Source organism: Mirounga leonina, unplaced genomic scaffold (assembly GCF_011800145.1).
Source record: "Mirounga leonina isolate KUSES-001 unplaced genomic scaffold, KU_Mleo_1.0 Mir_507, whole genome shotgun sequence".
Taxonomy (NCBI): Eukaryota; Metazoa; Chordata; class Mammalia; order Carnivora; family Phocidae; genus Mirounga; species Mirounga leonina.
Genome location: NW_023270789.1, coordinates 5678834 through 5705323, shown reverse-complemented (window position 1 = coordinate 5705323; position 26490 = coordinate 5678834). Strand labels below are relative to the sequence as shown.

General features: G+C 41.3%; 1 protein-coding gene, 1 long non-coding RNA gene and 1 other non-coding gene across 8 annotated transcripts in view; 1 reads left to right on the top strand and 2 right to left on the bottom strand.

Annotated features, from left to right (window-relative positions):
• Positions 1-1309: 1309 nt before the first annotated feature.
• LOC118000505 lies at positions 1310-7473 on the bottom strand. The gene is made up of 3 exons (XR_004676484.1): positions 7309-7473; positions 7022-7137; positions 1310-3038 (listed from the first exon to the last, which is right to left on the bottom strand). It is a non-coding gene; the product is annotated as an uncharacterized LOC118000505 (long non-coding RNA).
• Positions 7474-7724: 251 nt separating this feature from the next.
• The window catches only part of HIPK1 (homeodomain interacting protein kinase 1), a 49174-nt gene continuing 30408 nt past the window's right edge, over positions 7725-26490 (top strand). For 4 of the 6 annotated variants that reach the window (XM_034990248.1, XM_034990245.1, XM_034990249.1 and 1 more), the window contains exons 1-2: positions 7725-7868; positions 18069-19146. In XM_034990248.1, the coding sequence (XP_034846139.1) occupies positions 18071-19146 (1076 nt within the window). In that variant the 5' untranslated portion in view covers positions 7725-7868; positions 18069-18070. Of the gene's footprint in view, positions 7869-8381; positions 8537-14941; positions 15534-18068; positions 19147-26490 lie in introns of those variants that run through there. The other 2 variants (XM_034990246.1, XM_034990247.1) reach the window with 2 other exon arrangements.
• On the bottom strand, positions 17606-17744 carry LOC118000536. The gene has a single exon (XR_004676489.1). It is a non-coding gene; the product is annotated as a U4 spliceosomal RNA (small nuclear RNA).

Here is a 26490-nt window from a genome sequence, read left to right as displayed (position 1 = left end):
ATCCCCACATGGGGCTCCCTGCTCTGCAGGAAGCCTGCTTCTCCCTCTCCCACTCCCCCTGCTTGTGTTCCCTCTCTAGCTGTGTCTCTCTCTGTCAAATAAGTAAATAAAATCTTAAAAAAAAAAAAAAAGCCTCCAAAGCTCATGTTTTACTTCTGTACCGGACATTATGGGAGCATGGAGGTTGGTCAGACAGAAACCTATTTCACCTCAGAGAATTTACCCTCTAGGGTTTTGATTAAGGCCCCCCCTCCTACCCACCTCCAAAGGAGAGGGCCACTTGCTAACCCCTTGATGACAGCTTACAGATTTTATAAAAGTGAGTTTCCAAAAGTAATAATAAAAAATTAAGTTAAATTCACAGCCAAAGATGACGATTGTTGAGATTTCCAAAACTCTATTCTATAGTTAACTGAATTCTGATGCTTTGAGCACCATGAATAAACAATCAGATAATTTAGTAATTTAGTCAGCCAAATAGTTATTGGTACTGACCACATATCAGGAATTGTGTTAGGCAAGGTATACTTCATTAGGGCCTTTTTGATTTCTGAGTCTGCAGGAAGTGCAAAATGACTTAGCACAAATAATAGTCAATGATTGAATTTCGATTTTCTGTCCTGAATCATAGTCCTTGTGGGTCTCTGTGTCCCTTCCCAGAGCATTTGTTTTGGCTTTGGCTTTTGCTTAGAATTGGGAATAGGGAGAGACATATGGAGGGCAGGTGCTAAAAGCTTGTGTAACAGTTGGTCGAAGGTGAGAAGCTACAGAATGGTGGAGACATGATAATGAGACATGACAATGATCCAGGGAAAGGGAGAGAAAAGCACTATCCCTTGGTTTTGATGAATAAAGAGTTGGTATATGGAGAAAGTGAGAGAAAGATGGTCATGTGTAGATAAGGAAGGAAACAGAAATGATTAGGGGGAAGGAGGGTCTGAGGAGGAATAAACATGGTTGTAGAAGTATTTAAGGCATTGCTCTTCTCCCAGAAGGCTCTGGATTGACTCTTGAAAATTAGGAAAGTTAGGGATCAAGTCTCTTGCTCATTATCTCTAAATCCTGCAAACCCCCTTCCCCTCCCCTTTTTTTGAAGTGAAATTCACATAACACACAATTAACCATTTTTTAATTTATTTGACAGAGAGAGAGACAGCAAGAGAGGGAACACAAGCCGGGGGGGGGGGGGGGGGGGGGGGGGAAAAGCAGGCTTCCCGCAGGGCAGAGAGCCCAAATGTGGAGCTCGATCCCAGGACTCGGGATCATGACCTAAGCTGAAGGCAGACGCTTAATGACTGAGCCACCCAGGCGCCCCACCACTTAACCATTTTAAAGTGTACAATTCAGTGGCATTTCATGCATTCATAATGTTAACTAGTTGTATTTGACTCTTTCTCTTTAATCCCATAGCCATGGCCTCTTTCCAAACACCCCTTCCACCCAAAGCCATCATTTCTGCTGGGACCCAGTCCCCAAAATGTCCTATTTTGATACAAAAAGAAAACAAGACCAGCAAGACTTACACTTGAGAGCAGGGAAGCCATTTCCTACTTGCAATCCCACTATTCAGCCCAGCAACCACCCCAGCTTTAGTGGGGAGATGCTGGGGAGGATAAGAAGTGTGGGAGCCATTAGGGGACCAAACCTTTTTACCATACAGAGGAGGGACTCACTTACCTGATTATCCTAACACAGGTGGGTGCTTCACTTCTCTGCTCTGTATACCACACTCATCTCTGCCTGGTTTTAGTTTCTAACCCCATGGCTCTCTGGTGGCCTAGTGCAGACCGATAACTCCTTCCCAAGGAGTACTTGTCATAATGAAGAGCTCGTGTCCATTGTATATGATAATGTAACAGCATATTTATTCTGTTCACATGTTGCATGGAAAAGGTACTTAAAGATAGTTACTAAAAACAAATAACATCTCACTGATGGCCTGGCTGAAATAGTGCTGTCTTCTTTAAGTCCCTGTTCAGTCAATAGTAATACCTCTAGATGCTTCTGCAAGTGATCTCCAGACAGTTAACTGCTATATTCTTGAGCACTTATAATGCCACTTTGAGGACCAATCTCGGACTTGTTATAACTGTTCCTAATTTATTTCCTTAATTAGATCGTGAAGCCCCTGAGGACACAGAATGTGCTTTATTCATTTTTTATTCTGTCTAACTGAATGCCTGGTACTTATTATTCAGTCAATAAATCCTGGAAGAAAACGTTTTTTAAAAAGTCCTATTTAGTCCCCATCATACATGCTGGATTTGCCCTCTATGAAACCAGTTAAGGGTCCAGAACAACTTTTCCTGGCTTATTCCTGTGGGAAGTGTTAAGAGAGCAAAGTGATTCAGTTCATGATTTCCCAGATGTTGCTGAAGTGGACAGCAGGAACCCAAGCAGCTTCCTTGGATATTAGGAACTGAATATGGGAATTGACCAGAATAGATTCTATCACCCAGTTGGATCAAACCATCCTTCCCAGTTTGTCGGTCACCACTCATACTAGGAAAAGTCCTTTGTAGGAATCACATTGCTTCTGCCCCATCACATTGCACCATGCCACTTAAATTGCTCTTACCAAGATCAACAGGGACCTTCTCATTGCAAATCCACTGGCCTCTTTTCCATCCTTATTCTCCTTTACTCTCAGAACATTTGGATACCACCAATTAGCTCCTTTTTCTAGAAAAGCTCTCCTACTTCTCTCCTGTGTCACTTAAGAATGATTTTTGGCAGCAAAGAACAGAAAACTTGTCTCACGGTGTTCTTGAAACATACGAACATTTATTTACTTAAAAAGTCCAGAAGCAGTGGGCACTCCAGGTTCATTCAGAAGCTTACCTCTGTCGTCAAGGACCCCTTCTTTCCATCGTCTCCTTTGCTGTCCTCAGCATGTTGACTGTCTTCATCTTTGTTTGCTGTCACATTTATGGTCACAAGATGGCTATGGCAGCTCCAAGCCTGGTGTCTTCATTCCTTTGTCTCAGCAAAGAAGAGAGGCAGGAACGAAAGAATTGCTTCTGTGAAGGTCCTGTCTTCTTTATACAAAAAGAAAATTTTTCCTATGAGCCTCCCATTAGACTTCTTTTCCTATTTCATTGACCAGAACTGAGTCTATACCCACTCCTAGACTAGTCATTGGTGACAAGAAATGGAATTACCAGGATTGGTTTGGACCACTGTAATTTATTTCCCGATTTGGTCAGAGGAAGTTACCTTCTTTGAAATCAAAGGATCTTCCTTCTATTTGAACAAAACTGGGATTCTACTAATATGGGAGAAGTAACATAGGGAATGGCTTTTGGACAAGTGTGGCAGAGACTGGCCTAATTTTTACGACATCATGTCTCTTGGGCACGTAGTGTCACCTCCTGATCACTGTAGCAGTATCCATGTTCCTGAGTTCCCACCAATGTGATGTGTGCAGAATAGATCTCTGTGTTTGCTACCTGCAGGCCTGGCCTATAAAAACTTCCCATACGGGGTGCCTGGGCAGCTCAGTTGGTTAAGTGTCTGCCTTTGGCTCAGGGTATGATCTCAGGGTCCTGGGATCAAGCTGCGCATCAGGCTCTCTGCTCAGCAGGGAGTCTGCTTCTCTCTCTCCCTCTGTGCTCTCTCTCTCTCAAGTAAATAAATAAAAATCTTAAAAAAAAAAAAAAAAAACAACTTCCCACACAAATAATCCATATTTTCTCTTCCCTTTGTTTTTTTCTGGGCAGATACAAAGCATCCAGTGGAGAAATCCAATGCTCCAAGGAATGGTGAACCTGCAAGAATCAAGATGAGTCCAGAACATCTGACATTCAGACATGCTAAAAAAGACACAGGAGCTTGAAAAGGCCCCCACTGACTAAATCTGGAAAGTTTTAGCACCCAAATAATTAAGGACTGTAAAGAATTACAAACCATTGAAAAACATAGTAATCCATGAGTCTATATCATTATTAGATAACTAACTAATAAGAGATAAGGGAGGATTGGTACAAGTAAGAATCATCAATAGATGCTAAATCTAAGGGAACACGTTTAATGAGGAGCAGGATATTTGCAGGGTCTAAGATGTCTCTCCACAGATTGCTTATTACAAGGAAAAAAATAGTAAATATACTGTGGGGGAATCAGACACCTCAGCAAGGTGACCAAAATTATTATCACCCAATGAGGGACAGAGACATCGTCTGACTTTGAGTTTGACATCCTGAGAAGGACACAATATCACTTATGCAGTATTCTGGCCAGGAATGGATAACCGGGATCTAATAATGAATAAATGTGAGACAAACATGAACAACAAATCGGAAATGAGGAACATTCTCTTGTCCAAACAAAGGGGGTGGGCTGTACTCCTCAAAAATATCAAAGACAAAGAAAAGCTAAGGAACTGATGCAGATTAAAGGAGACTAAAGAGACAGGCAATATATGATCCTGAATTGGATCCTCTACTCGAAGGGGAAAAAGGGTAAGAATGACATTATTGGATTAATTGACAAAATTTGGAATATGGATGGTAGATTAAAGTATGGTATCAATGTTAAGTCTCCTGGAATTGATAACTGTATACATTGTGTATGTAAAGGAATGTACATAGGGATAAAGGGGCATGATGTATGCAATTTACTTTCAAATGGCCAGAAAAAAATGTGTGTGTATGTGTGTTACCTATTTGAGACTACAAGTGTTAGAGCAAAAGGGTCAAAACATTAATCAACAAATTCAAGTAAAGGATATATAGGTGCTCTTTTTATTATCAACTTTTCTGTGTGTTCGGAATTATTTCCAAATAAAAGGTTTCCTGGAATCTAGATTTAAAAAATCAGAGGCTTCCCTCTTGTTTCAAAGGCTTTTTCCATGTTCTATCTCCTATCCTTTCCTTCAGACCTTTACTCTCATTTGGTTTTCCCAGTTTTACAACAGTTGGCTTCTACTTGAATTCTCTTTTCTTCCTGGCCCCTTGGATTCACTACTGTTTGGATAGTTGGATGAGTTTTTTGATTCAACTTCTCTCGTGACACAGCTTTTTGGTCAACTTCTCCTAGTTAGCCTTAAGCACTGCAGCTCCTGAGCAAATTTCTTGCCTGCAACATTGAATCTAGGCTCTAGGCCCCAGAGGAATATCATACCCTAAGCGAGATTCAATGCTTCCAACTAGCAACAGCTCCCCCTCCCTCTCCAGCTGCACTGATTTTGTCTAGGAGGAAATAGTTCTCCTATCTGCCCCCTTCTCTCCAGGGTCTCTCCTTGACCAAACCCTCATCATAGCTTTCTAATTAGGTTCTCTTTCTCTAGTCTTTACACCTTCCAGTCAGCCATCCTCATTGCCACTGGCTCTCTAAAGCACAGATTCCTTCATATTACCTGTTTGGTTAAACCTCTGAGTTCTTCAGTGTCTTTAAAATCTGACTCAACCTACTTTACTAATTCCATCTCTTGCCACTTCTCTGCTGAAGTGTCAGCTCTTTCAGAGCATGGACCATGCTTTTTCTTTTTTGTTTAAATATCTCCTTTTCTGAAGTCTTCTCTGGCTCTGTCATTCAAGTCATATATGTCGCCATGCATTTTTTTCCCCTCATTGACCGTAAGCTGAGGAAAGGCCACGTCTTATTCATTTTGCATTTGACCCAGTATCTAGGAGAGTGCCTGGAGTAGAGGAGGCATACAGTGGTTGGACGGATGAATGAATATTAGAGAGGGGGAAATAGTAGATTTTGAGGTCTCCATGTAGTGAGGGAGACTGAAGAAATGACCTAAGAACCATGAAAATAGATCAACAAGTATAAATAAGGTACAAGGAAGTAAAGAGATGATGATGTAGAATTAAATAATTAGAATAAAATGGGAGTCAATCAGGAAAGGCTTCCTCAAGTTGGCTTTTGAGATGTTTGAAGAGGAAAGGGACATAACTTGAGATAGTAGGAGCCTAGAAGCATGTCATGGAGTTTGGTTGAGCCAAGGCATGGTAAGTAATTAGTGTGTTTGAAGCCTGTCTACTCCAGAGCTTAAGTTCTGCCTTTTTCCTGGCTCCTCCCCAAGTGGGTATGCTCACCCACTCTCTATATTTTGATGTTTCCCAGGTCAGCCCAATGTAGGACTTTATGTTCTAAGTTCCTGTGAAAATAAGCAAACAAAACTGCTCTGTGTGATTGAACACGTGCTAAACTTGGTCCTCTAGGAAAATCAACTTCCCTTTTTCCAATAAAATAGAACTGCTCCCAGTGCTTTAAGCCAGAAAAGAAACCCTAAGGTACTAACATAGCATTACTGCTTCTTCACAAAAGTATTAGCACATCTTTTGTGTGCGTGTGAGGAGATGGGGATCCAAAGAGGTCAAGAATGTATACTAAGTGAGATCTGAGAAATACAGTGTAATAGCAGAATCTTGACTTAGCCACACCTGTCCGCCAACTCAGAGAGTATAAGCAAACATCCATGATGCTGGACAGTCGCTTTGTAGGGTTCAGATCACTGCTGCCTCCAGCACTTGCAGGATAGAAAAAATAAACAGATTATACTACTGTCTCTCTAAAAATGGTCCCCACTTTAGGAATAAGAACAATTTATACAGCGGGAGGTACATCTGAAGTCCTAGGAAAGAATCTCTTGACTCTGGGAGATGGCAACAGTTTTTCTTTTAGGATAACCTAGGTTTTTTTTTTTTTTTTTTTTTAAGATTTTATTTATTTATTTGACAGAGACAGCGAGAGAGGGAACACAAGCAGGGGGAGCGGGAGAGGGAGAAGCAGGCTTCCCGCCGAGCAGGGAGCCCGATGCGGGGCTCGACCCCAGGACCCCGGGACCGTGACCTGAGCCGAAGTTAGACGCCTAACGACTGAGGCACTCAGGCGCCCCAGGATAACCTAGTTTTTACAGTGTCCATTTTCTCTGAATGCTGTGTGCCCAACGCACTCCGTTTCCTGAATTCCCAGTCTTACTATCTCCTGGTAGAGGCAACAACATTATGGTAGCATTCGGTCACTGCACGTTTTGAGGGGCTGGGTCCAGAGCACACCTGTTCCTTCTCACCTCCTAATGCAAACACAGGTTCCTACGGCGGGCAGCGGGAGAGTCTCCTAAGGGGCTCCTCATGTACGTGGAGGCTTCCAGATCCCGTACACGGATGCCACTCTGCCAGAAAGTCTCTAGATGGCAACGAAACGTTAGAGCCTAAACTGAAGTAATTCCTCACCAGCAGGGGGGCTTCCCGGGTAGGCACTGCCCAATCTCTGGGGGTGTCACACTAGACTGTGGTGATGTCACACTGGCTGGGATGACATTTTACGGCTGGACCCCCCCCTACCGCCACCAAGCACCTTTAAATCGCCGCGGAGTCTGTCGCGCGGAGGGGGCGGGGAATCCGGCCTCCGCACTCGATCCACGCTGGCTCCCCACGGAGGCCCCCCCACGCCCACTCCCATCTGCACTATGCGGTCGTCCTAATCCGCCCGCTCCTCGACACTTCCGCCTCAGTAGGTGTCATGGCGCGGGGCTGGTGAATGGTTCCCGCGGGGCGGGGCCGCCGGATGGGGGCGGCCGCTCGGCGCTCGGCTCGTCGGGTCTGGCGACAACGGCGGCTGCGGAGCGAGGGGCCCGGCGGTGGCCCCGGACGGCAGCGGGAGGCCGAGGCGGGAGCGCGCGGGGCTGAGGCGGCGGCGGCGGCGGCGGCCAGGGGCCGGGCGGCGGAGCGGGCGGGAGGCTGAGGGGGCTCCCCCCGTGGGACGGGCGCGGGGACGGCTCCGGGGGGCGGGGGCCGGGGCCCGGGCCGGCTCGCGCGGGGGGTATGATGACCGGGCGACGGGGCCCCGGATCTCGTCTCCTCCGCCGCCTCCTCACGGCAGCCCCAGCTCGCGGCTGAGAACCAAACCCACCGGCGGTGAGTTGGGCCGAGCGGGAAGGGGCCTCGGCGGGGAGCGAGCTCCCATCCGCTTCCCGAGGCGGGGCCGGGCGGGCCGCGGGCTCTCCGGGGCGCCCGGCCTGCGGGGGGCGCCTCCCTGGGCGCGCCCCCACCCGGGACCCGGCGCCCGGTCCTGCGGCCCGGCAGTTCGCGGCCGCGGAGGAGCTTGCGTTCCCGGGAAAGCGGGGCGGCTCCGGGCTTGTTTTCGGGGCAACTCCCGCTGCCTCCTGCCACTTCTCTTCGGGGCGTGTTGTTGTCCTGAGATGACAGGGGGCCGCCTTGCGCCTCCTCACCCGGCCGGTTTTTCCCGGCCGTTGTGGCAGGTTCCCAGCGTGTGGCTTGTGCGTGTGTATTTCACAGCTCTGCTTATCACCATGGTTTTGGGTTATTTGTGCCCTTTGCGACCAGGAAGCGGTGTCTGGAAAGGACGGCGGTGGTGGGGTGGGTGTGGAAGCTTTTCTATCCTCTCCGCTTCTGTTCTTTAATCGTTAGGTTTGTAATTTGTAATGATGGTGGAGACTACGTGGGACCAGCCCACCTAATGTGTGTCAGTGCAAGGCGGATTTAGAGGTCTGGCTCAGAGGGAAACTTTTGCTGTCTGTCGCCACTTTCCCACAGCTTTCGTTTAAAGAAAAAAGAGAGAAAAGGTGAGGAAACAACCAAAAAACTCTTGAGTAAGGCCCGCGCTGTTCACAGGTCTGTGGGAAAGAGGCCCTTTTTGTGTTTAGCAACTGGGACTTGGGGCTCGGTCTCCAGCAGCGCTGGTCTAACCTCCAGTTTGTTGTGGTGACAAACCGTGAGCATTGGCCTTGTGTTTATGCTGGGCGAGTTTTCTTTCCTGTTTAGGTGGGGGAAGGGAGGAGGGGCTCGAGAAGGGGAAAAAACAATCCTGAGCCCCAGTATGTCTTTACTCCCCTTAAAGCACTCACTCAGTTGTAGATAGACTTCGTTTTGACGCAGCCCTAGGTGCTTTTTCTTAGTGACACTTTGGGAATTTTCAGTAATTGCATCAAAATATTCATTTCAACTGTAGACTCTTCTGCCCAGTCTATCCTTTATCTTACTTGTTCCCTAGTAACTGATGAAAACAGCAGCCTGGCTTCCTGCTCTTGATGAAGTGGGGTTAAATTAAGTGGCTGATGCCCTCAGCAAAACCTACAATTTTGCTCTTGTTTGTGTAAAGCTATTTTCGATTCCTGGTCTGTAGTGTGTGTGTTTTAAAGATCGTAGAGAATTCAAATCATTACAAGCTTTTACTTATATAGGTCTAAAGCTTTCTGTAAAACATTTAAAAATCTAACAAGTCCTATTACCTAATAGTTATTCAGCTGGTGATTTTGGATCTTTACATGTAATTACCTCAGAGTTCTGTGTTACAGTACTGGTATGATGAAGTATATCATTGACTTTAAGATACTGATCCCCGCTGGGAGGATATTTTAGTAAAGTAACTTGTGGTTGGAACTGGAGGCAGCCAAGCCAGTAAAGCATCTGATGAGTAAAATGGTGAGTGAGATCTTGTAAATATGTATACTAGCTCTGGTTGGTAAGTAGGACTTTGCTGGTGATACTCATAGTTTATGCTATTTTTGGATTTGTAGTTCTATGGATTGTAGAGTAAGTTGATTGGTAACTTGAGATTTTAAAACAAACCAGAACTCCCTCCTAAAAGAAAAAAAGATAATCTCAAAGTTCACAATTCTCTGGAAAATAGAATTTCTTCATTCTGTGGTTTTGTTTTCATAAGCACAGCTCAGTCAGTGGTTCTGTTGAGAGAAATCAGTGAGCCAAACCTGCCTTGTAAACTTCTTACACTTGGAACTTGCACAACTTGTTGTTAGTTGTATATTGTAACTGGTCCTTTTGTAATTTGAAGTAATTTTGCAAACATGAACTTCCTGATCTGCCCTTTTATGTTCATTTTCACGACTGTACAAAGCAATCCATGTTTTTTTAGCTTTTTTTTTTTCAAGTTAGTTATTAATTTCTCCCCAGTTTCTTCCCTTAGGTTTCGTGCAATTCTGAGCACAAGCCATCAAAATAATTTTTCCTTCAAGTACCATTTCAACAATCACTGATTTGCTTTTTGGTTCCTTTTTTGTTCCTAATTTCCCAGCTCCCTAAATGACTTACGTATTTTTGTAGAGCATGATTTGGCTCTGTAAAAAAACTTACATCCTGTTTTTGTTTCTTTCTTTCTTTTTTTTTGTGTTACATCACCTAAGCAACATTCTAAATTCTTTGAAGATAGGGAAACTTATGTATATTTCTTTTGGATTTTTTAAGGGCACCTGGTAGGTACAGTGCTTTCCCAGAGTGCTTAATGAAAAAGAATCAGAAGACCTGAATTCTTTGCCAGCATTGCTACTCATTAGCTCTATGTAAAACTTGTTTGCCTTTCTTGGGTCTCCTTTTTCTCATCTTGGAATTAGGGGGTTTTGGAAAGAGTCTCATAAGGTCTGGTTTAGCTGTAAGAATCCTTGTACTTTTTGGCCAGTGTCTTCTGCTTCAGTCAAGTACATCTCCTTACTTGAAACAGTTTTTCATGTTGCTACATTCCCTGGCATACTGGCAAAAGTTATCTCATTCATCTGAAAGAAGTTATTCTGCCTTCCATCTGCCAAAGTGTTGTTACCTTATTTAAAGTCCTATTTTCCTTAGGCTTTGCTGACTGATCTAAACAGGGTCATCTCAACGTTTATGTTCTATATTGATGTATGCTTTGTTAATTTGACGTTTTCCTTATGCTTGAAACTTCTCGAGGTACAGCTTTCTTCATTCTAAACTTTATAGGCCTTGTAAACTGTTGGGTGCACATACCAAGATCATACCTTTTTTTTTTCTTTAAAGATTTTATTTACTTATTTGACAGAGGGAGGAGAGAGAGAGAGAGGGAACACAAGCAGGGGGAGTGGGAGAGGGAGCTTTCCCCGAAGCAGGAGCCCGACGCGGGGCTCGATCCCAGGACCCCGGGATCATGACCTGAGCTGAAGGCAGATGCTTAAAGACTGAGCCACCCAGGCGCCCCCCAAGATCGTACCTTTTTACCAAACATAAAAAACACCTACTTTTCTTTTGTTCTGTAGCTATAGAGTCATCATTCCAAATAAATAGCAGAGTGATTGAAATTTAGGAAAAGATATCCTGCCTAGAAGGAAAGCACCCATCAGCTAGTTTACCAAAATATTACAAAATATTGATTATATGGCTGTAAATTACATAGAATTGTAGGGTTACTCTATCATCAGCTAACACCACTTATTCCACGCCCTCTCTTTGCATACTGGTTGGGCAATTGGCTTGTTGGTTCCTTATGAAGGAAAGTGTTACAGGAAAGGGGTGGGGAACTTCCATTCAAATGGTGTCCTTAGGGTTTCACGCTTATTTTTTCCTTCATGTATCACTACACTTAGAAAACTAATTTAGGTCTTCTCTCGTAGGCAAGAAACTATAATTTCTATTTCACTTGACTATTTCTCTAACTTAGTATGACACCTGAGATCCCCTTATGTTTATATATGGAGCAGTAATGATCTCTTTCTAGTCATTTATTCTAACAAACATTTGACACATACCATATGTGATAGATGCTGGTGATACCAAAAAGAAAAAAAAGACACCTACTCTGGTATTGAGAATTGCCCTCACAGAACTGGCAGTTTAAGAAAAGTCAACTTTTTTGGGGGTGGGGGGGAGAGGCAGAGAGACAGAGAGAATCTTAAGCAGGCTTCACACCCAGCGTGGAACCTGATACAGGCCTCAGTCTCACAACCCTGAGATCACGACCAGAGCCCAGATCAAGAGTCGGACGCTTAACCGACTGAGGCACCCAGGCGTCCTGAGAAGTCAACTTTTAAATAGTCATGCTTAGAATAACATTTAGGGTGGCCTCATGAGTTAATATGTGATCTGGCCCTTGTCTGTCTCTTTGGGCCCTGTTTCTATTATTTTCTCTCCTGTTCTCTTCAAATAGGCCAAGAATGTGCCTTGGCACTAACTGTTGTCATTCACTGGAATGGCTCCTTCTTGTGAGTTATATCTTAGCTTAAGTGCTACCACCTTACAAGGCCTTTCCTGACCACCAAATTTAGAGTACCTCTGCCTTTCCCACCGTCTCTGTCACATCACTGTGTTTTGTTTTCATCATAGCATTATCACTAGCTACTGTTTTCTTGGGGGTGTGTGTGTGTCTGTCTTCCCAGAAGAAAGTTAAATTCCGGGAGACAAGGAATCTTGTCCTTCTGGAGCACCACTGTTATCCCTAGTTTCTAGAACAGTGCCCGGCAGACAGACTAGGTACTCATTATATGTTTGTTAAATGAGTAAATGACATAAATAAGTACAAGTGTGGTAAGTACTAAGAAGTGGTACAGGATGCTGTGGGAGCCTTTACCAGGAAACCTAAGCTAGTACAAAGTGATCCGGGCAAGGTTTTCTGAGTGTTTTTTGTCAGCATAAGGCTGACTAAAACATACATAACCTAGGAAATTAGTTTTTCTTTCGTGTAACAGCCTGAAGTAAATGTTCCAGGTTGAAGTGAGCGTTCTTGGTGGGCAGGTGGCTCTGCTCTTAGAGGATCATTCAGAGACCATTCTTTCCATCTTATTGCTCTGTCATCCCTTGAGCATTGTTTCATGGTGGAAGCTGGGTCTCCATGGGTTTCTGCTGGTGGAAATGGAAAGGAACACAAAAAGCTAACCCACACATCACTCTGTCTGTTGGTGAGAGGGGCTGGTGAACATAGCCATGTGCCTGGGGTGAAGGAGAGAGTAGATTTTGATCCAAACCAACAGCCTATACAACACTGAAAAAAGTGAGGTTTAAATGGAGATTAACAGGATAAGTAGAAGTTAGAAAAAGAGAAGACTAGGAGGGTTCAATGAAGTTCAGAGAGGGACTATTATGTGTGAAGGAACTAAGATGGGAGAAATAAGGCCTACTCTAGGAACCCAGAGAAATTTAGTGCTACTGGAAATTTAGAGATCTCGGACTTTATCTCAAGGTTTTAAGCAGAAGACAGATAAGCATTTTTAAAAGCTTCAGTTGTAAGGTAAAGAATGAGTTGGGAGAAGGGAGTTTAAAAAGGGGGCTTGAGAGTACCATTTGGGGGAAGCAAGTTAGGCTGTTGAAACAGTCCAGGATTGTCAGCAGGGGTGGAGAAAAATGGGTGGAGTGGAGAGATAGATGGTGTTGTGGTGAAGGAGTTTTCTTCCCAAAACTACTCCTTGCTTTATTTTTACAGAATGTGTTTTCTTATTTACCTACTTTAATGATGTGAATATTCTTTATATATCAGCGTGCTGGAGAAGATGTATATCTGTGTACACATCAGCTGAGGACAAGTGCCAGAGGAAGCAATCAATATACAGTACTGATTTTAGGTTATTTAGGTCACCAATTGTTAAATTGTATCAAAGAGGCAAAGATGATGCTAAGTGAAAGCAGTAGGAATTTATTATTGATGTGGAAGATGGAAGTTACCTGAAGAGTAAGGGCAAAACACTGACAAAACCTTGGTTGTCATAACCAACTGTTCCATTCATAGTTATAATATTTGAATCATTTGTAGTAATATTACCTACCTATAGTGCCCATAATGTGGGGCACTCTGTAAATGTTTGATAGATGTGACCACGGCAGGGAGTGGGGAAGCCTTTAATTTGATTGTTTTTGAAAGCCTTAGGTTCTAGCAAGACTCAGTTCTCTTTAGCAATAAGTGCGAGTACTAGTAACCTTTTGCCTATTAGTTCTAGTTCCAGATTAATGCATGCAGTGGCCAAATTTGTCAGTATATTTAGATGGAGAGTCAGGTTTGAAATGAAAAGACTAGTTTATTACTAGAGTCAAGAGGTGCAACATTTTCAGGAAGTCAGAAGTAACTTTTTAATTTATTGGGAGCTGCTCTCCTGCTATTTGAGAATATTCTTAACAGAGTCTGATACATAGTAAGTTTTCCACAGATGTTAATTCTGGTCCATAATTTTGTTTGGGAGGCCTCACCCTAGGAAGAAAATTGCTTCCCCACTTTGCAAAGGCAGGTTTTATGGAACATAGTATCTTTATCTTATGTCTAGAAATGGCTGCTTTTAGCTGAATTTCAGGGTGTCATATAGATAAGAGTGTTGATTTTTCTTTTTCTTTTTTTTTTTTTAATTTTATTTATTATTAGAGAGAGAGAGAACATGAGCAGCGGGGAGGGGCAAAAGGAGAGGGAGAAGCAGACTGCCCACTGAGCAGGGAGCCTGACATGGGGCTCAATCCCAGGACCTTGAGATCATGACCTGGGGGCAGATGCTTAACCAAATGAGCCACCCAGGTGCCCTAAGAGTGTTGATTTTTCCAGGCAGTTTTGATTATGTATTCTCACCTTGTGCTGGTTGAGGTCAGGATGAGTCTCAGCCATACTGGCATGAAACTGACTTAGTACCACACACCCTTACTGTGGGGAAGGCCAGTGAAATTCTGGGTTTTTCTTTCCCTGTGGGTGGACTTAAAAGTTTGTCTTACTGAATAAGAATTGCATTCGTTTATATACTTAAACTTAGAGAAAAATTCCTAGAACTTGTGCATTTTGCAGTGCTTGCTGTGAAGATTTGAAACCATCAGTATCTGTTATTTTGTTTATTGGGTGAAAAGTTGTCCATAACATTACTCTGGTAAATGCAATATTTTAATGGGTGTCTAGTTATGAACATACTTTTAAAAATTTGGTATTATACTTCATGAATTCTTTTCAGTATTATTACTTTAAGCTTTCATATTCTTAGACATAGCTACAAACTGCAAATTTTGCATTCATTTCTTTTATCAAATACTTTTAGGCACATAAAGGTTGTGCTCCTGTTTCTTGATAGATTGTTAAAATTAGTAGCTGAACAGATATGCAATGGAAAACAAATTTCAAAAATTTGCTTCCTTTCATTGTTCAAAAATTGGCTCAGTTTTATGATAGATGAGAAGTACTTTTGCATGTATTTTAATAGGTAAATTTTGTAAAGGTACTACTTGGTTTCACATTTTTCTTTTAATTTGTTATTATGTCAGTGATACAGGCTGAACAAGAGGACTTGTAAATTTGTAGCCTTGTAGTTAAATTGCACTGGCTTTAGCTTTTAATTTACACTTTTTTCTCTTCAGGGTTCACATAAATTATGGAAACTCTTGTTTAAAGTAAATCCAGACCACATCTTAGAAATTGAAGGCTGGGGATTTGTTCTTCGTTCCAGCTGTCTAGTCTAGTGCAGATGGTTTTTAGTTGCATTCAGGCACAAAGAAATGTACACATTGCTTTTTTATGTTCTGTAACAATCCTTTGTCACACTTCCTTCCTTTCTTGTTGTGCTTGTTTATTCTCTTATGACTAGTAAAATTATACTATGTGTAGTATAGGGAGACTCCCCCTATATCTCAAAGACTGCACAGGTAAAAGGGAGGGACATTTGAAAAATAAAAGCAAGCATTTGAAACTCCTGCAGTTTGAGTGGTAGGGAGTAGATATAAGTTGGTAGGCAGGGGTCAAAAACATCCAACAAATACTGCGTGTCTGAATATTGCCAGAGTCTCTGTGGTAGTTCCTGGTGATAAGCAAAGAACAAGACAGACAGATACGGTACCTATCATGGAACTTACACTGTAGCTGGAAATGTGAGTAACATTAAATGAATAATTTCGAGTTGTAAGGGAGAAACAAAATGCTATGGGAGTGCACGGTGGTGGTGGTGGGGGGGGATGGTGGTAGTTGTGGGTGGGGGTGTGTGTGTGTGTATGTGAATGAATGGTTTTCCCAGAAGAAAATCTTCAACACATCAGAGGGTCTTCCAAGAACTGAAAAGGGCAGTATGGCTGGAATGGAGGAATCAAGGTGGGGAGATTTTGGAAGACAACAACCAGATTTTTGGAGAGCTTTTTAAGGCAGATTGAGGATTTTGGATTTTATCCACAAAGCAGTGGAAAACCCTGGAGGCAGGGGGAAGAAGGTGGTTAAGAAAGAAAGAGCAGTCATCTGATTTGCATAGTTTAAAACAAAGATCCCCAGAGTGCATTCAAGATTAGTTGGAGGCTACTGGCTACTGGCTCTTTGAACTAGATTGGTCCCAATGGCTGATTTTGAAATATACTTAGGAGGTAGAATTGGTAAGATTTGGTTATAGATTAGAGTAGTAAGGGAGGAGGAGGAGTCAGGATAATACTACTAAATGAATTCCAGGCACTGAGCACTTTACATATATTAAATAATTTAATTCTCAGAATAACCCCATGAGGTAGGTATTATCATCACCAGTTTATAGATGAGGAAACTGAGGCTCATTGCCTCTCTGATTTTTGGCTTGAGATGTTGGGTATATATGGTGGTGTCATAATTGAGACAGAAGACTAGGGCTGGGGTGGAGGCTCATAAGTTTAATTTTGGACGTGTTAAATTTGAGATGTCAGCAAGATATCCAAATTGCAGTGTGGAGTGGTTATTTGGAAATAAGAATTTGGAGTTCAGGAGAGAGAAGTCTGGGGTAGAAATAAAGATTTGAGCATCTTTTGCAGATGACTAAACCTGGGAAGGTAGTTATTGGGAAGGGGGAAAGTATGGATAAGAGAAGAAGAATTAATATAGAGCCCCCAGGCATCTGAGGGTTATATGGTTGAGAAGGGAGAAGATAAATAGGAAATGGCTTGTATGCTATATCAGTTGTTTGAACTTTTTTCTGAAAGTATTAGCTTTGGGAGTCTTGGGGTTTATTGGGCTTGAGGTGTTTATGGGATATTCCGGGACAGAAAGCTGGGCTGTTCTACGCCCTTTCTCCATATTTTTCTAAGAGTAACTTCCTGTAGTTCTTCAGAAGATCCTCTCAATAGGCTCACATCATCTTGATTACTTTCTTCTGGTCATTTTATCAGTGGTCCTCTTTACAATGTAGTGTGGACAGAGCTAGACACTATTAAAATAGTTAACTGAGCAGAGTAAATAGCCTTCGCTTTGTCCAGTACATTCTGGACACTGTCTATGAATGTAGTTTTTTTTAAAATTTTATTTATTTATTTGACAGAGACAGAGAGAGCACAGATAGGCAGAGCAGAAGGCAGAGGGAGAAGCAGGCTTCCCACTGTGCAGGGAGCCCGATGCGGGGCTCGATCCCAGGACCCTGGGATCATGGCCTGAGCCGAAGGCAGCGCTTAACCAACTGAGCCACCCAGGCACCTGTCTATGAATGTAGTTTAAGATTCAATTAGCTTTTGGTGGTGGTGGGGGAGCATTACTACATAATGTTTCTCTTACCAGCTGAAAGTGTTTTTTAAATACATGTGCTCCTCCTAGACCTTGTATTTCTTATCCTTGTGCTTTGTGCTAGTCATACTTTGTTTGGACTATGTAGGATTCTATATTTGTGTTCAATTTCATCTGCTCGATTTGTCTTGTAGTTTCTACCCTATTATGGTCTTTTTGGACCTGTTACTTAGCAATATATTGAGTATCCTGTCCAAATGATTCCTCTGTAAATTTTATAAGTGTGCCATCTATGTCTAAATTTAAATAATTGATCAAAAAGCTCATCAGGGCAGGAGTGAACACAGAGCTGTGGAATGAGCTCTGGGGCCAAAGAGCCTGGGTTTGAATTCCAGTGCTGCTACTTAATAGCTCTGCTATTTTGGGCAAGTTACTTTAACCACTCTGTATCTTAGTTTCCTCATCTGTAAAGTGGAAATAATGATAGTATCTTTTCCAAAGAGTTGTGGTGACAAATTTTAAATGAGTAATGCATGTGAAGTGCTTAGACGACTACTTGACACATAGTTTTCAGTTAGCAATAATCGCGCCTCGGATAAACCTCATTGGCTACGATACTGCCACTGCGCAAAGCTACTACTACTTGACACATAGTAAGTGATCAGTCATCTAAGCTATTATTATTATTATGGTTATTATTTTATTAACCATAATAGATGTTCATGCTCTTTTAACAATACTACCTGTTGCTGAGTCTCAAAGAGTGATTAAGGGTGTGTGAGTAGACCAAAAAGTTGATCTTCTGTAATAGGAAACGTGTTTTGGAAAATGTATAAAATAAAACCCCAGCCAGATAGGTATATTTTACTTGTGGTTTTTCAAAACTAAAAGTTTTCTGATCTGTTAGTTGAGGGGTTGTGTAAAATTGAGGGTCTAATTCTTCCTCTCTCTCAACGTAGGTATGGCATCACAGCTGCAGGTGTTTTCCCCCCCATCAGTGTCGTCGAGTGCCTTCTGCAGTGCGAAGAAACTGAAAATAGAGCCCTCTGGCTGGGATGTTTCTGGACAGAGCAGCAACGACAAATATTATACCCACAGCAAAACCCTCCCAGCCACACAAGGGCAAGCCAACTCCTCTCACCAGGTAGCAAATTTCAACATCCCTGCTTACGACCAGGGCCTCCTCCTCCCAGCTCCTGCAGTGGAGCATATTGTTGTAACAGCTGCTGATAGCTCGGCCAGTGCTGCTCCATCAACCTTCCAAAGCAGCCAGACCCTGACTCACAGAAACAACGTTTCTTTGCTTGAGCCATATCAAAAATGTGGATTGAAAAGAAAAAGTGAGGAAGTTGACAGCAACGGTAGCGTGCAAATCATAGAAGAACATCCCCCTCTCATGCTGCAAAACAGGACTGTGGTGGGTGCTGCTGCCACGACCACCACTGTGACCACAAAGAGTAGCAGTTCCAGTGGAGAAGGGGATTACCAGCTGGTCCAGCATGAGATCCTTTGCTCTATGACCAATAGCTATGAAGTGTTGGAGTTTCTAGGCCGGGGAACGTTTGGACAGGTGGCTAAGTGCTGGAAGCGGAGCACTAAGGAAATCGTGGCTATTAAAATCTTGAAGAACCACCCCTCCTATGCCAGACAGGGACAGATTGAAGTGAGCATCCTTTCTCGCCTAAGCAGTGAAAATGCTGATGAGTATAATTTTGTCCGTTCTTATGAGTGCTTTCAGCATAAGAATCACACCTGCCTTGTGTTTGAGATGCTGGAGCAGAACTTGTATGATTTTCTAAAGCAGAACAAGTTTAGCCCACTGCCACTCAAGTACATCAGACCAATCTTGCAGCAGGTGGCCACAGCCCTGATGAAGCTCAAGAGCCTTGGTCTGATTCACGCTGACCTTAAGCCTGAAAACATAATGCTGGTCGATCCAGTGCGCCAACCCTACCGAGTGAAGGTCATTGACTTTGGTTCTGCTAGTCACGTTTCCAAAGCTGTGTGCTCAACCTACTTACAGTCACGTTACTACAGGCAAGTGACAAATGCTAAAAAGCGTATCTTAGACTAGAGATCTGTCTTTACATTTAACATATATTACATAGAGCTACATACAGAAAACAATGAATTTATTTACAGATTCCAAGGTGGAATAGGATAATATGTTTTACTTTATTCCTTGTCTGGCATTCCTATATGTAACATTATTTTATTTCTGAAGTTTTTATTTAAGACTAGAAAAATTAATTCAGTTCGATTCTGAAGCTTGTTCCTACTTGAATTATACTAGCATCTGGTTCCTTCTTTAGTACCATTATGCCTAATTTTCCATTTTAAAGAGTCTACAAATATAAAGATGTTTACTTATTTGTAATGAATTTGGGCATATGCTGCTACTTTTTCCAAGTTCCTTTCTTGGCAGGTAAAATGCTTTGGGAATAATTCCAGGTTTAACTCTAGCAACATTTCATTCTTTGACGTTTTCTTTCTTTTGTAATAGAATTGGATTTGATGATTGCTAAGGGCTCTTCCTGTTTTAACATCTCCATAATAGTTCTAACTTATTCAGTTATGACCTTATTTGGTTATCCTAGAATGTCCTTGACCCAAGTGCTTTATATTTTAGTGATTTATATTTCCAGATTGATACTTCTAACAAAGCTACCTTTTTAATATGTAATAATTACTGGGATAGTTCTTAAATGCTGGTATATTACAATGTTGTCTGTGCTATAACCAAGGAGATTTACTGAAAGAAAAGGGGCAAGTCTTCTTAAATGAGCTTTTATTGTTCAATACTTCATTTATTTACTTGTCTAGTTACTAATTTTAAGGAATCTGATACTTAATTTTAATGATCATTAAATACAAATTGTCCACTCACCCAATCAAGAAGTAAAACAATAAACAACAAAAAAAAAGGTAATCCACAATACGTGTTTATCAGGAGATATGTCTAATCTGTCAAAAGCCTCTATTAAATTTTGAGTAAATAGAAAGTCTGAGCTTAGAATTCCATATATTATGTGTAAAAATAATAGAAGGATATTTTAACCTGTACAAGACTCACATGTGCCATCTACATATTTTTTCTAATTGTGTAAAATCTGCCTAACATGAAGTTTATGATTTTAACCATTTTTAAATGTACCATTCAGTGTCATTAAGTACATTCATAGTGTTGTATGACCATCACCACTATTTCTAAATTTTTTTCATCACCCAAAACAGAAGCTCTGTAACCATTAAGCAATAACTCCACCTTTTCCCCTACCCCTGGTAACTTCTGTTTGACTTTGTGTCTCTATGAATTTGCCTATTCTAGATACTGCGTGTAGGTGGAATTATGCAATATTTGTCCCTTTGTGTCTGGCATATTTCACTTAGCATAATGTTTTCAAGATTAATCCATACTATAAAATGTATCAGACTTTCATTCCTTTTCATGACTAAATAATATTCCAGTGCATGTATGTGCTACATTTTGTTTATCCATTCCCTTGGGTTTCCACATTTTTGGCTATTATGAACAATGCTGCAAAGAACATTAGTGTTCAAGAGTTTAAGTCCCTGTTTACAATTCTTTTGGGTATATAGCTAAAAGTAGAATTGCTGGATCATATGGTAATTCTGTGTTTAACTTTTTGAGGAACCACCAAATTGTTTTCCACTAGCAGTGCATGAGGATTCCAGTTTCTCCACCTCCTCATCAACACTTGTTTTTGTTTTTTTGAAGTTGGGGGGATAATAGCCATCCTTCTGTGTGTGAAATGGTATTCATGGGGTTTTATTTGCATTTCGCTAATGATTAGTGATGTTGAGCATCTTTTCATTTGTTTGTCAGACATCTGTGTATCTTTGGAGAAATGTCTATTCAAATCCTTTGTCCATTTTTGAATTGGATTGTTTTTTTACGGCGTTGTAAGAGTTCTTTATATATTCTAGGTATTAATCCCTCAGCAGATAGATGATTTGCAAATATATCTTTCATTCCATGGGGTTGCCTTTTCACTTTGTCAATGGTATTTGCACAAAAGTTTTAAATTTTAATGAAGTTCAATTTTTTTGTTGTTGTTGTTGCTTTTGCTTTTGGTGTTATATGTAAGAAATCATTGTCAAACCAGTGTCATGAAACTTTTTCTGCTTTGCTTTCTTATAAGAGTTCTATAATTTTTAGCTATTTAAAAGAACATAAATATAGACATAGATAGCTCTTGTATTTGGATCTTTGGTCTATTTTTAAGTTAATTTTTATATATGGTATAAGGTAGGGGTCCAATTTCATTCTTCTGCCTGTGGATATTCAGTTTTTCTAGAACCATTTGCTTAAAAGACTATCTTTTCTCTATTGAAAGGTCTTGACATTTGTCATAATTCATTGACCATAAATACAAGGGTTTATTTCTTGGCTCTCCTATTCCATTGGTCTATATGTCTGTCTTTATGCCAGTACCACACTGTCTTGATTACTTGTAGCTTGGTAGTAAGTTTTAAAATCAACAAGTGCGAGATTCTAGCTTTATTGTCTTTCAAGATTGTTTTGACTATTTAGAGTCCCTTGAGATTCTGTATGAATTTTAGGATGGATTTTTTATTTCTGTAAAAAATGTCATTGGTTTTTGAAGGGATTGCTCTGAATCTGTAAATCATTTTAGGTAGTAATGACATTTTCACAACATTATGTCTTCCAATCCACTCTTCTCTGTTTTTCTCTTTTCCTTTTATAGTTTTGTAAAACTCTGATTATTTCTTACTTGAGTGAGATGGAGTAAAGAGGTTCCTATAGCCTTGGTTTCTCGTTTCATGCTGCTCTAGGCAGTTTGGCTAATTTTGAGAATCTTACCTTCATTTAGTTATTCACAACTTGGAAGATTTAGGTTCCAATTACTTTTTCTTTTAGTATTCTCCTTTGAGCAATCCCACCACCACCCACTCAGGTATATATACAGAAACGCTCTACAGGTGCACTTAAGAGCTCAGTTCTGCATCTCGTTTGGAGCATTGGGGAGGTAGGAGGGAGGGCACTGCTGAGGGGTGTGGAGGCTGATCAGCTCTTGCTTCTTGATCTCTTCTCTAGTCAGTGCCTGCAGGTGTTCTTTAACTACTTGCCTTGTCTTGTGGTAACGGAAGCAGTGTTAAGATTGAAAAAGCGATAGAAATAACAATTATTTTGTGAAATAATTTTGATGGATTTTCTCTTAAAGGGTAAAGGAGATTTGGTGGGTAAATAGTTCCGGCTGCTTAGCTTTCTCTAATAAATAATTCATTTGAATAATTTTCATTGTTAGGTTGCTGATCTTTGTCCCTTTCCCTTTCCCTATCCTTTTGATGTATTTTTTTTTTTTTTTAATTTATTTGAGAGAGAGAGAGAGCACGAGCAGCGGGGAGAGAGAGAAGCAGACTCCCTGCTGAGCAGGAAGCCCTGTGTGGGGCTCGATCCCAGGACAAAGGCAGATGCTTAACTGACTGAGCCACCCAGGGGCACCTTGATTCATTTTTTTTTTTTTTAAAGATTTTATTTATTTGAGAGAGGGAGAGCACATAGGGAGAGTGAGAGGGAGAAGCAGACTCCCTGCTGAGCAGAGAGCCCGGCATGGGGCTGGCATGGGGCTCGATCCCAGGACACTGAGATCATGACCTAAACCAAAGGCAGACGCTTAACTAACTGAGCTACCCAGGCACCCTATCCTTTTGATTTAATTTAAGACGTCATTTGAGTAATTCAATTATGTTTTGTTTTTATAGGAAATAAGATTTTCAGATTTTTAAGTCCATTGGTAATTACTCCTCAACGAATCATCCTGCAAATCCATTGCATTTAGTTCTTGACTAGAAGAGTAATTGTGAATGGAGCTCAGTTTACCCTTTAAAAACAGGAGTTCTTTCTGCGTATTACTGATTAATTACTATGCATACTGAAGTTCAATGTCCAGGGCTTGACTACATTTAGGATTTTTTTTTCATTTAGGATTTAACATGAGTATTCTCTAGTGTCACAGTAATATTTGATAATGAACCTTAGGCCAATGGAATAGCAGCTCAGGCATTCCTTCTTTACCGTTAGTTTTATCCACAGTGGTCCTCTTTGTGTTGCTTTTAGAGTCTGTTAAGTCCTCACCCTGGTGTCTTTCAGAAAACCTCTGTGAAATCCCTTTGGCCAGTGAAGCATCCTGGCTCCAAAGCCAGACTTCCCCTTACCTTCCTTTTTAGTTTACATTGCTTCATCCTCTTGATAACATGCCAAAATATTATCAGTTGACATAAATTTTTGCCACCATACTGTCTCTGTTGGTCATGGGCATGGCTAAATGCCTTAGGCAATGGAAATAATATACTTTATTTCCTGGCCACTATAATGTAGATGTAGACTACTTCCAAAGAAGTTGCTGTCTTTGGGGTTTGAGTTTAGGCACAAGGGTTTGCCATGCTTACAAGCTCAGTGCTTTTCCATTCTGAACGAACTAGCTGGCTTTACTCAAGTTAAGATCACTATATTTGTTATATATGGAAGGACAAGGGCTAGAGAAAGAAAGCATATTTTCAGTTTATCCTAGACAAACATACTATAGTTTCACCTAAGCCACAGATGCAGGAAGTTAGGCTTTATGTAACATCTCTGATCTGGTAAGTTTGATGCCTCTGAGATGGGCAGGAAGAAACAAGAGTGTTCATGACATTGAGCAGAGATTAATTTGTGCTGTTAAGTGATTCTAACTGGAGCTTGTTCCACGTTCTAATGAAATAACGCTTTATGACTTTGGAGGAATTTTTTAGTTTAAAGAGATTTGAGGGGCGCCTGGGTGGCTCAGTCGTTAAGCGTCTGCCTTCGGCTCAGGTCATGATCTCAGGGTCTTGGGATCGAGCCCCGCATCGGGCTCTCTGCTCCGTGGGGAGCCTGCTTCTCCCTCTCCAACTCCCCCTGCTTGTGTTCCCTCTACCGCTGTGTTCTCTCTCTGTCAAATAAATAAAATCTTAAAAAAAAAAAATTTGAAGTTGGAAAATCAAAAGGCAAGGATTGCTATTTCTGCTACCTGGTTGTAGTCATTAGAGCCCGTTTAGTATTTGTTCATTAAGGATGGGATGTATTTTCAAAGAGGGGACCCACTATGTCCAAAGTACAATTAATGCCATTTTCCTACAAAAGTGAATACTGCCAGTTTGTTTTTTTCCCCCCTCTTCTCTTGTGCTTCTGTAGGTCATCTTTTTTAAATGTCCAGTTGTTAGAATGTCAAAGCTGGAAAGGGACCTAGAAGAGTAATTAACCTCACTCAGCCTCCCTATACAGATGAAGTAGAAGCAGAATTTTAGTGTTGAGAGTTTATATTGAGGGATTGAGAAATAATGGAGGCCAAGGGGAAAGATGATACAGTAATGAAGATAGTACCAAGAATTATATTCTGAATTCAGAGTTTAAAACATTCAGTCTTTAGAGATGAACCTGCTTTAAATGTTCTGTTCTGTTCTGTTCAGTAAAAGAAAATAACCTCAATCTTTTTGCTTCTTAGAGTTTAGGTCAGTCAGCATTTCTAGTTTCTAATGATAGTGAAAAGCCCTCAATAGACTGAGCAACCTTATTTTATTTTTACTTTCATTCGTTTTTTTTTCCTCCTTTGATACTCACCTTTTTGTATGGTAGATGTAGTAGAGTTACTGTTTTAAGTGAGTTTTTGCTGGAAATCCTTATCTGCTTTCGTTACTCCAGAAGCAGAGTGAAACCAAATGGAAAAACTGATTCCAGCCAGTCTTTAGGGGTTTTTTTGTCTAATGGGGCTTGGGGGCTGGAATTAGTGTTTTTCTTAATTTCTCTGAAACTTTAAGCGTTGGATGCCTAACAGTTATCACATATTATTGCTACCTTTTTAAAGAAGTAAGTTATTGGGTGGCCTCCCCCTCCCTATGACCTACCTTTGGATTTTAAAATGTCTTCCTGGTATAGTGGGAATGGCAAAATCAAATCTGTTGCTCTTCAATTGATGCTTAGAAATGTTCTAAGCCCAGTTTTTATTTTGGCACAAAGCCATTTGCATTCTCCCTGCCAGCTATTTTTGGCACTGTCATGAACTTGGAAATTAATGATTCTGCTCACTGAAAGTAAAAATTTTGTCCCTTTTCAATTTTAGAAAAGCTTTTATGTTTCTGGATACTCTTATGCTCTAGTTTATTAATGCTATTAAACTTGTGCCATCTTAAAAACATGCTGCAGTGGTTGGGATTTAATTAAACTCTGAAACTCCATCAGTAATATGTGGCCCTAGCCACCTGCAACAGGAATATCCCTTTTGAAGTTTGTTTCTTTGGCTAACAAAACCACAGTTCACATCAATTAGTATAAAAATTGGTGATATTAGTCCTTCCACTGATAGCTGTCAAATAGTGAAAGTCTCAGCAGGCCTGGATCATTCTTCTGCTATTTCTGTACTAGGATCAGGAAAGCCTTTAGATCCTATGAAGTCCTCTAATTTACCTTATTTTCTAAGGGCTACTTACTTAGAAAATTACTTGGGGGAGGATATTCTTATTTAGAGAAAAATCTTTATACACTCCCTGCTCAATCCTACCTGCCCCAGAGCAACAATGTGCACATAATACCTCGAAGTTGGACAAACCTAGGCACTCCATGAGGGGGGACAGCCCATTAGACGGCTCCTTGGGGAGAGAAATCTGCCGAGGGGTCTGGATCTGGTGTGCCCTTACAGATTCCAATTCTGTGACTTGTAAGAAGGAAGGAAATTGTCTGGAGATGATGATAAAATGTTTACGAGCTCAGCCCTTAGATCCAGATTGCTTGCGCTCCATCATTCAGTAATTGTGTGGCCTTGGGTGAGTTACTTAACTTCTCATCTGTAAAATGGAAAGGATACTTTATTACATAGCATCTAAGATACCATTGATTAAAAGATGAAACATTTATGGGGCGCCTGGGTGGCTCAGTTGGTTAAGTGACTGCCTTCGGCTCAGGTCATGATCCTGGAGTCCCGGGATCGAGTCCCGCATCGGGCTCCCTGCTCGGCAGGGAGTCTGCTTCTCCCTCTGACCCTCCCCCCTCTCATGTGCTCTCTCTCATTCTCTCTCTCTCAAACAAATAAATAAAATCCTTAAAAAAAAAAAAAAAGATGAAACATTTATGTTTCATAATAAGAAAGTAAATCACTGCCATTAAGCTAAAAAACATCATCATTTGCAAGAATCTTCTTGACTTTAGAGTGTTAAAATATGAAAAAAAAACCCATGCATCTTAGAAGTGATGACTTGGGGCGCCTGGGTGGCTCAGTCGGTTAAGCGTCCGACTTGATCTCAGCTCAGGTCTTGATCTCAGGGTTGTGAGTTCAAGCCCTGCACTGGGCTCCATGCAGGGCATGGAGTCTACTTAAAAAAAAA